At 41.9% G+C, this 9479-nt stretch overlaps 2 protein-coding genes across 4 annotated transcripts; both read right to left on the minus strand.

Annotated features, from left to right (window-relative positions):
• Positions 1-2730: 2730 nt before the first annotated feature.
• On the minus strand, positions 2731-6344 carry gpn2 (GPN-loop GTPase 2). 3 transcript variants are annotated; one of them, XM_019263096.2, is made up of 6 exons: positions 6229-6344; positions 5573-6075; positions 5302-5458; positions 5042-5202; positions 3424-3554; positions 2731-3244 (listed from the first exon to the last, which is right to left on the minus strand). In XM_019263096.2, exons 2-6 carry the CDS (start codon positions 5990-5992, stop codon positions 3172-3174), a joined length of 942 nt encoding a protein of 313 aa, XP_019118641.1. In that variant the 5' UTR covers positions 5993-6075; positions 6229-6344; the 3' UTR covers positions 2731-3171. The 3 variants fall into 3 exon arrangements, with proteins under 3 accessions (XP_019118641.1, XP_027143220.1, XP_019118638.1); XM_027287419.1 differs by having other exon boundaries at positions 6258-6318; XM_019263093.2 differs by having other exon boundaries at positions 6191-6318.
• A 208-nt stretch (positions 6345-6552) lies between these two features.
• gpatch3 (G patch domain containing 3) lies at positions 6553-9426 on the minus strand. The gene is made up of 7 exons (XM_019263165.2): positions 8981-9426; positions 7984-8438; positions 7689-7863; positions 7358-7417; positions 7124-7245; positions 6922-7049; positions 6553-6819 (listed from the first exon to the last, which is right to left on the minus strand). Exons 1-7 carry the CDS (start codon positions 9420-9422, stop codon positions 6636-6638), a joined length of 1566 nt encoding a protein of 521 aa, XP_019118710.2. The 5' UTR covers positions 9423-9426; the 3' UTR covers positions 6553-6635.
• Between the last annotated feature and the right edge of the window lie 53 nt (positions 9427-9479).

Genomic DNA, 9479 nt, shown 5'->3' on the forward strand with positions numbered 1-9479 from the left:
CTCTCTCTCTCTCTCTCTCTCTCTCTCTCTCTCTCTCTCTCTCTCTCTCTCTGTCCACATAAGTGGAATATTTTCTCCACATGAAGACACTCTGCTGTTCACACAACTCATTAATGTTAGAAAAAAAAACATGAATTTGATGAGTGATTAGTGCAGGGGAGTGGGTATTTGGTTAATTATATATATATTTTTTTAAGGCATGAGTGTTCAGGGCTGTCTGCACACTGCAACTTTGAATGAATGAAACACAAACAGTTATACTTCTTACTGAAGGAGAGGGGGAAGTGAGTAGTAATGGTCCTATCTATGAATATAATCATCTTCCTTTATTTTAGTTCATTCCCACCAGTGTCTCTGAGCGCTGAGCAAAGGGAACACACAGGTTTTTCCAGAGAAGGAGGAAGCCTTGCAGCAAACGAGACTACCAATGCACATTCCCTCTTATTCCCTCCCCTGCTCTGCTCTGCTCTGCTCTGCTCTCCTCTACCACCCCCTCTCTCCTCTCTCCTCTCTGTCTGTCTCTCACTCCAGCAGAAACACTCCTCTGCTGAGTGTGGGGGGATGGGTGCACAGGCTCCAGCTCTCTCTCTCTCTCTCTCTCTCTCTACTAACATTGAACTACGCCGTACAGGAGGAAAAAAAACCCTTATCTAGCAGACAGAGGATGCATGGAACAGTTTCAAAGTCTCCCAACAATTAAAAAAAAATGGAGCATTTGCTCCCCTCCTTCTTCCCCTCTCCTCAGTCAAATGAAGCAGACATTTTTTGGCATCCACAGGGTGTGTGTGTGTGTGTGTGTGTGTGTGTGTGTGTGTGCAAAGCATCGAGCAGGGGTGGGATGATAATGAGAAGTGTGTGTGTGTAGACTGAGGGAGTTTTTTTTATTATTATTATTAAAAAGAATGAAATGCAAATAGATGACAAGCTTAATGAGGCGTTTAATTGTTGGATTGGGTATTGATTTAAAATTCAGATTTAGGGTGTAAGATTGGTTCCTCTTCTCACTCTCCACACACACACACACACACACACACACACAGAAACTGTCTCTCGTGCTCTCTCTTTCACACATACACACACACACACGCGATGCGCGCGCAGACGCACACACACATCTACCTCTAGGGGGCTGTGGGGGGAGGGAGAAAAAAAAGACAGGAAGTACCAGTGAGAAGGCATACTTGATCACATGTACAAACATCGGAACACAATTTAACATTCAGCCTGACACACCCCCCTAATGCACGGAGAGCAGACGAGGAAGCTCGTCCACGTTATAATTTCACAGCCACATCATACCAACACCGGGGTTAATGTAATTCCCCACATCAATGCGAGCTCGCAAAGTGGATCACGCTTTATTTTAGTCTGACTACGGCGGTGCATGAGAAATGCATGCACGCAACGCCAAGCCTCATGTTTAATGTGTGTGTGTGTGTGTGTGCGTGTGTGAGAGAGGGCGTCTAGACTGTGTTTAATTTAGGTGTTTTTCAAATGCGGATGTTGGGTTTTGAAACAGTAAAAGCAGAGAACAGCAGCAGTGGAGAGAAAAAAACAAACTCCTACAAGTTTCTTTAAAGAACAGAGTTTTAGTTGCTTTTTTAGAAAGACACAGGGTCTTCCATCCCAGAGACCAGACACAGGGCCAGTTGTGCAGAAACAGATTTAATGTAGCTTCCTCTCCCCGCCTGACTTAATTTTTCTGTTCAGGCTGCTGGAAAAAGCTGGAGCAGATTTCTGTGGATCTGGGTGGAGGATTTGCAAACACATGTGCCACCTGCCGGACAAAAGATAGACCCAACATACAGGGACTCGCACTTGATCCAGAGTCATTATTATACTTCTGATGTGTTGATGTTTATTCTGATGTTCTGATGTGTTGATGATTCACCTTAAAATATACAGTTATAAATGCAGAACAGAGCTGCTCAAGAGGGTCAGACTTTACAGAGGAAGTGGGGGATAGGAGGATGATGACATCCATCATGAACAACTCCTCTGACTCACTGCATGAAACTGTAACGGCCTTGAACAGCTCCTTCAGTAACAGACTGCTTCTCCCACCATGTAAGAAGGAGCTCTACCACAGGTCCTTCATTCCAACAGCTGTCAGACTCTTTACCACCAGCGTAGCTTGACTTTTTTTTCCTATATATTTTCATATTTATTAGTCATTTCTGATCAACCTTGTGTATACAAGCTGCTGTGAGAAGTGAATTTCCCCAGCGTGTGGTCATTATAGTCAATCTTATCTTTTCACTCACCTGATCAGCATGTTGCACAATGTCCATTTTACTGAGCACAAAGCTCTGCAAATATATGACCCAGCACCCATCTTAAATCTTATAAATCAAATTGCTTAAAATTTGACCGATGGATGAGCTTATTACCATTTGTTCTACAAACATAAAATATGTAGTCTTCATGTTAATATTTACCCATTCACAGCACACACACACACACACACTCAAATTGCACTGCATCTCTGAGGCACTGCTGATGTCAGTTTCCATTATATTCCGCTGCATATCGAGGGAAATGTGCTGTCTGTTCTCTGTATCTTTCTGTCAGACACACTCGTTAATACATTCAGGACAGGAGGAGAGTCCTCCGTATGATCGTTGCCAGAGCACATTTTACTTACTTAATTTATGCACCAATTATCTAAAATAAGCAGTATGGAGTATCAACGCGAATGTTAAGATTTTTTCAGCTGAAGAGAAGACAATGTCCGTCTTTGCAGTAACTTTATTGTTTCAGAATGAATATGACTGTATACACTTCCCCATACCGCGAGGTTTCTTAAAAATATGGGAGATGTGAACATGTAACAAAAGCCTTTCATTTCATACGTAACAAGCAAATGAATCAGCATTTATTGAAAACTTCCTTGTCATCTTTAGAGAAACACGATTAATGACACCACTCTCACTGATAAGTGAAGAAAAGCTCAGCATTTACTCTTTTCAGTCGTCCTCATTGTGATTTTTTTTTTTTTTTTTTTAACCTTGAAGCATCTTCAGCACCCAAATTTAGTTCCCATCTCTGCACTGCTTCTGTAGAGATGCTCAGAATTCAGGCCAAGTGAGATGGATGTTGCCAAGACTCCTCGAGTATACTGGTGCTAAAAAGGCAAAACAGTTTTGTCCTTTTTATTTAAGCTTTTTCAATTTACAGGTCCATCATTTCCTCTTCCACAGTCTGTCCACTGGTTTCAACATACCGCTCTTGCACTCCAAGAGTACTGCAGTAGTGCTAAGGAAAACATAAAATCACACATTCAAATATATTCTAGGTTACTTTTAGCACAATCCACCTTCATTCATTAGAAACAAAACTCTGTACTTCAGCCTGTAAATCTTATGGTTTGATTTTAAACCAGATGAGTCACAGTGAGTCACCACAGCTATTAGAAAAGGATACGAGTCGAACTGGAAGTCTGCCCCCACAGCAGCTGACATCATGGCCTGCAGATTCCTCTCCTCCAGGTCTCCAAAGCAGTAGCCGTTGGCCTTGTCCACTGCTCGTAAGACCTGAATCATGCTTTCTTTGTCCTGCAGACAGAGGCGTTTTATAAGGGGGTGTTTCCTCAGTAGGAAATGATTGAAACTCCCCAATGGCCAAATATTTGCTGAAAGAAGTCTTACTCAAACATCGATAATGTGCTGTTTTAAAGAGTTCCACTTCCTGTTTCTGAATATACGTGTTAGATTTGACGTGTTACGCGTCCTCATTCTCTATTCCTTGTGTTTCTTCTACCAGTCAGATCTGCGGCAGTATAGAGGCAGACTTTATCAAAGTTTAGTGTGTTTAGAGATTTGCTACACATGCATGCAAAGTAATAAAACCCAAAACTTTTTCCAATGTTCAGTTTTTCAAGGTCAAAAGTGTTTTGCCCTTTTAAATGTGTTGTCTTAAGTACCACTGGTAACCAAGGTAACTCATGGGTGCTTAACTTAAAAGGCGGTAGAAAACAGAAGCAGCGCATCAAGCCTGCACTTTCACCCTGATGGAAACACAAGCGCCAACCTGCCATTTGTATAAATTACTAGTCCCATATGCGGTGATGGCAAAGCAGTCTAGACTCCTGTCTCTGGATGCACACGCAGGATCATATCAGTCTCCATAAAGAAATAATGTCAGGGAATGAATGCAGGGTGCAGACAGCCCACTCCCAATCCATCAGCAGAAAATTGATCCAGTGTTCAATTTAAAATGCTGAAAATGATTTATGATTAACTCCTTTGAAGAGATGAAATATGTGGTGAGTGATTCTTAGAAATTTATGGATGAGAGACATTTTGATGTTTTGATATTCGGGTCCGTTTTACTCTGTTATGTGGATAATAAACTCCTTCACAACCCGTCTACAAACATATAATGAAGAAATCTTTTCTATGTCATCGACTCAACATCTCTCAGTAGCCCTGCATCATTTTTTAAGTAAGAATTAATCCATATCCTGCAGCAAATTTGGCTTCAGTAAAAACACAAAATTAGTTTTAATAAGTTACTCTAAAAATCATTCAGTCTTACAAGCTTGCAGAGATCTCAAGGTCTCATTCATGATGTTTGATAAAGCTGGTCAGGCTACATTAGGTCTGTGGCTTTTGGATTGAGCTCAAAGAAGACTTGACATTTGGTAGTGAGTCAATGAGCAATAACTTATTAAAAAGAAGAAATATTTACATGGGGCTGATTGTAATATACTTTAGCTCTGTTAACATTCCTGCAGCAACAACAAAAAAGCAAGAAATATTATTCTCTTTGGTGTCACAAAATGGCTGTATGCATCCAAGCTCGAGAAAATATGTTACATTATACACCCGAAATAACAAACACTATATGGATTATATTTAATCACTTATACTCAGAAGGCTGATAACAGCTGTGTACAGTTGGCTTCTATATTAGCCTATTATATTTGATTGACTTTTAATTTACTGCACCATATTTCAGTGGGAACACGGCAATATTAGGTCCTAGTAGTTAAACTGTACCAGCAGCAGTATAAAATATATAGAGCAGCAGACAGAGATACCTGTACGTTGAGAGGCACAAAGGAGACAAGGCTGTAATCTTGAATGACCTCTGCCAACTTTTCATTCAGACGGTGGAATTTTTTAAAGAAGGGGTCAGCAGCCAGGTGATCGAGAAGATAGGTCAGATCCATGACCTCTGTGTAGAAGTCAAGGTTGAAGGCTGTGCAGGAATACAGATGGGGCAAATGTCACAATGGTAAATGAAGTGTAAACCTTTGCGTGTGGTAACATTTGCTCTGAAGCCAACAGTCTTACCCACCCAGTTTGCCATACTGCTCAATCAAGTCCATCTTGGAGAGGACGTTGACGTGGGGAAGCTCCACATGCAGCATGGTGGACAGGGAGGTACATAGCACAGAGATGAACTTGGCTGGGTCAGCGCAGTAATGAGAGTCCACAAGGTGCACCGCTGTCAGCTTAAACAAGTGAGAGAGAGAGTGTGAACGACATACATGCAACACAGAATCACTTCAATAATGTTGTACATGCTCAGTGACTAAGGGCATCTCTTAATGTTTTAAGGAGCTCACCCTGAAATTCCACTTGGCCAGCTGGGAGAATATATTTTTGACTGAACTTTGGTGGGTGTAGAGCTCCACTTGTCCAGGGCAGTCAAACAAGAAGTAGCAGTCACTGTGTTGTTTGAGCTTATTCTCTAACCAGTCCAGATTTGCTTCAACATAGTCCATACAGTACAAGAGCCCACCGTTGGGTCCCAGCTTCAATCCCTCCATGACATCATCCAGAGTGACCAGCTCTGAGATATCTACCGCACAGGAATAAGGTAGTCCTTCATTGGCAGGGTCCATATTCACAATAACTACTTTGCGTCCCAGCTGGGTGAGGAACTCCTGCATGCCTTGGCAGTAGGTGGTTTTTCCGGAGCCTGGAGGTCCGATGACCACCTGGCCGAAGCGCAGAGAGGGAGTTAGTCCTTTCTGACTGGACATGGTGTCACTGGAGGATCAGATCAGATGGGACCAGGATTGGACATGAGTTGTCCTGTGCAGGGTGTCCGCGTCCAGGTTGTCACCTGACAGATATCAGCAACAAGTCACCTCGATGTGATCAACACACCAGTAACTACTGAATTAATCAATAAAACTGTGACAAATTCAAAGTGTGTGACAAAGAGGAGTGTAATTAACGTGAGCTGCAGTCTCTAATCACGACATCGTGAACTTACATTGATAGATGTGATTGATTAATAATTACCGCTTGTTTGCACGCGCACAACCGTTCTCAGCTAATTGGCTAAGCACGCTAGCCAGAAATACTTCCGGTTTACGTAACAGGCGTGTCAAAATAAAAGCATTATTATTTAACATGGAGCTCAACGCCTCTGTGATGATAGCCACATTATCACCTCATGATACATCATTAATAGCTTCCATTCAAATGTGAATTATTAACAATTATTATTAAGTTTCTGGGTGATAGTGAGTCAGCACTTTTAGACATTACACAAACATGTTCAAAAATTAAAAAGACAAATTCAGAACAAGTGGAATGGAAGTTTTAAAAAACATATTTTAATACCACAGTCAAACAGGAAAGTAAAAATTCTATAAAACAGTAATAATTTAATAAATGTCATCTTCGTGGTCCAATGGTGCCACCTGGCTGCCAGCCTCTGTACTTCATACTCGTGTTTGGTTGACGTCTCAGCAACGTGTCGCCCTCGTCGATGTTTTTAGGTTTATCATACACTGTAGATATGTGAAAATCTGGTTTGGCCTTTTTTACAGAATGTAAGAGCAATTTCTCTCCATGATACCTGCAGAAAATAAATACAATAGCATCAGGAAGTGCTAAAATAACAATCCACTCACTCATACAAGCAATTATATTTTGATTATTATTTTGATGTCATGCCTACCCAAAGCCTCTTTTGCAGTTAGGATGTTGGCCCTCACTCTCAAGAGCTTCAGAAATTCCAACCTGACTGTGTCCCAACCCTTCACCATCCTTCCATCCCTGCTTTTCCATCACACGACGACCAAAGCCCTAAACAGAAGAAAAAAACATTAGAAAATTGCTCATACAGGCAGATAAGATCCAAGCTAACTCATTATCCTTACCTTAGTGAACCGTTCAAAGCTGCCAATAGTCTGACTGTGTCCAGATCTATCTTCAAGACCGTCCCTCAGCCTTTTTTCATAACGCATTCGGACATAATCCCGGGCATCCATGTCACCTCCATCTGTGAAAGGAGGAGTTGTGTTAAAAAAAAACTGGACTCTGCAGAGATAATTCAGAGGTGGATTTCTTTCATCCATCAAAGTAATCTCAGATGTAAAACAAAGCTGAAATACCTTTATCGTAGTATACACTCATGTCAACATCCCAGTCGTCTGCCGTTTGTTCGTCAAAATCTGTAAAAAGGACACAAGGAGTCATAAATGTAATCAACATTCAACTTCATTTAAAGTACATACCTTTTTTTAATTTTTTATTTGATAGAGACAGCTGAAGAGTGACAGGAATGTGTGAGGAGAGAGAGATGGGGAACGACATGCAACAACATCCAACATCAATCTGATCTTAATCTTAAAATGTATTCTGTCATGTATACACATATATCTTGATATACCGGCTTCTTTACGTTAATAGGGAAAACTATGATCAGTGTTGTTCGTTGTATACCTCCTTCTTCCTCCTGCCAGTACTGAGCATCAGTGTAGAACACGAGGCCTGAGCCGCCCTTCTCCCACTTCAGCTCGATCTCCTCCTCATACAGCCGCTCTTTGCTTCGCTCCTGGCTTGTAACATCCTCGTGCAAAGCCTCATGGCGCTCCCACTCCTCGCAGCAGTCGTCATCCTACAACCAACAAGATTAATAATGGGAAAATCACACGATTAATATTCAGACAGCCCTATATCACATTAACAATGCATTTATGTTTGACATGCTAATAAATATAAACAGATTTACACCCACATCATCTGCGTTTGACTGTGCATCCTCTTCCTGCTCTCCCTGTGGCTCATCAGTGTCTGTTGTTTCTCTGTGATCAGCTAACTGTCTCTTTCTTGAGGGTGGAGCAGTAAAAGAGCCCGGTCCTGATATTATATGTCCAGCAGCTGTAAATACAGTCTCCTCCGTGGCTGGAAGTATCCGAGTGTTCTTATACTGGAAAGGTACATTGCCGTAACGGCGGTTGGAACTGGTCTTGGGGAAAGTGAGGCCCAACTTCCGGATGAGGCGCGGAGGCAATCGGCAGGACTGGATGAGCTGTAGGAAAACTTTCACCGGCGTGCCGACATTCCCATTCTGCATCAGAGCAGGTGGATTCAGCTCGGATAAACTTTTGAGATCAGCCTCTGTGAAGCACTCCGTTAAGGACACCCGGTGACGCTGCTCGTACTTTGTTTTATACGGGAATGACCCGTCATCTGTAAGAATACAAAAAAATAAAAAATATATATACACTGACAACACATCATGATTAAACATGTGACTGAGAGGTTTCCGTCTTAAAATAGCCTATGAATCAATTTCCTGCTTGAAAACGCAATTTTAATTAATACTTTTACTGTTCAAGTGACTTTTTAAATGGAAAAAAACATTAAGCATTTGTTTTTTGCAAGTCACTTATCAAATATCAAGAAACATTTGCACTTCTTTAATTTATATAAATACAAACTATCGAACAGGGAAATCACTAAGACAAACAACAGACACGTTTCCTTATTATTGAAGATAAGAATCAGCGGTGAAGTAATAATTTAAATCAAAGATATCTTGTCTGCTGGTGCTTTGATTGGGTCTAGCTCCAAAAGCACTTGATCCTACACTTCCCATAATGCAACCAACAACATAACCCGTGAGTAACGCGCTGTTTGTTATAGATTTGTAGTCTCCAAACTCAAAGACGAGATAACTTTAAGTTATCCGTTTTGTTTTCTCGCTGAGACACATTTTGAGCAGCACTAACCTTTGTCATTTGAAACTTTGACTTTTTTAACAACGCAGCGCCTGGACAGCCAGTTCCCCTTCGAGTTAATCCAGTGATTCCCCGCATACATCCGGACGAATCTCTCCGCGTCTTTGGCGTGAACTGAGACGACGCAGCAGCAGGACTTGGCAGTCTGCTTCTTCACGGAGCTGCTTTCTGTCCCCCCGTCTGTCTCGTTGGAGCTGCCCTCGTCGCCGTCACCACCCGCCGTGTTTTCGGGCTCCTCGGACTCCCTGAGGACCTCCGGTCGGTGTCGGTAGTGAAAACAGTGAAAAGCGCCGCTCTCTATGAACTGACTGAAGTAATTTCTCAGGTCTGCTGAGCGGAAAGCTGCAGGAATGTTACTGACGGCGAAATACACCGGAGCGACGTCTTCTGCGTCCGCCATGATTATTATTTTTTTCTTGACGCATAACGTCATTGCGTCATCAAAACGGCATGACGTCAGATCCACTTCCCGAGACGTTACTAAATTTAA

This window comes from Larimichthys crocea, chromosome XIII (genome assembly GCF_000972845.2).
Source record: "Larimichthys crocea isolate SSNF chromosome XIII, L_crocea_2.0, whole genome shotgun sequence".
In the NCBI taxonomy this organism is placed as follows: Eukaryota; Metazoa; Chordata; class Actinopteri; family Sciaenidae; genus Larimichthys; species Larimichthys crocea.

What these genes read in the sequence shown, in the direction of transcription:
- gpatch3 (XM_019263165.2), bottom strand. Translation starts at nt 9,422, where the DNA reads ATGACGTTATGCGTCAAGAAAAAAATAATAATCATGGCGGACGCAGAA. An exon ending in CAAAGTTTCAAATGACAAAG is followed by an intron (nt 8,439 to 8,980) that starts GTTAGTGCTGCT and finishes GTATTCTTACAG; the next exon opens with ATGACGGGTCATTCCCGTAT. An exon ending in CACAGTCAAACGCAGATGAT is followed by an intron (nt 7,864 to 7,983) that starts GTGGGTGTAAAT and finishes TGTTGGTTGTAG; the next exon opens with GATGACGACTGCTGCGAGGA.
- gpn2 (XM_019263096.2), bottom strand. Translation starts at nt 5,992, where the DNA reads ATGTCCAGTCAGAAAGGACTAACTCCCTCTCTGCGCTTCGGCCAGGTG. An exon ending in TGGCCAAGTGGAATTTCAGG is followed by an intron (nt 5,459 to 5,572) that starts GTGAGCTCCTTA and finishes CACTTGTTTAAG; the next exon opens with CTGACAGCGGTGCACCTTGT. An exon ending in TTGTGCCTCTCAACGTACAG is followed by an intron (nt 3,555 to 5,041) that starts GTATCTCTGTCT and finishes CTCTGTCTGCAG; the next exon opens with GACAAAGAAAGCATGATTCA.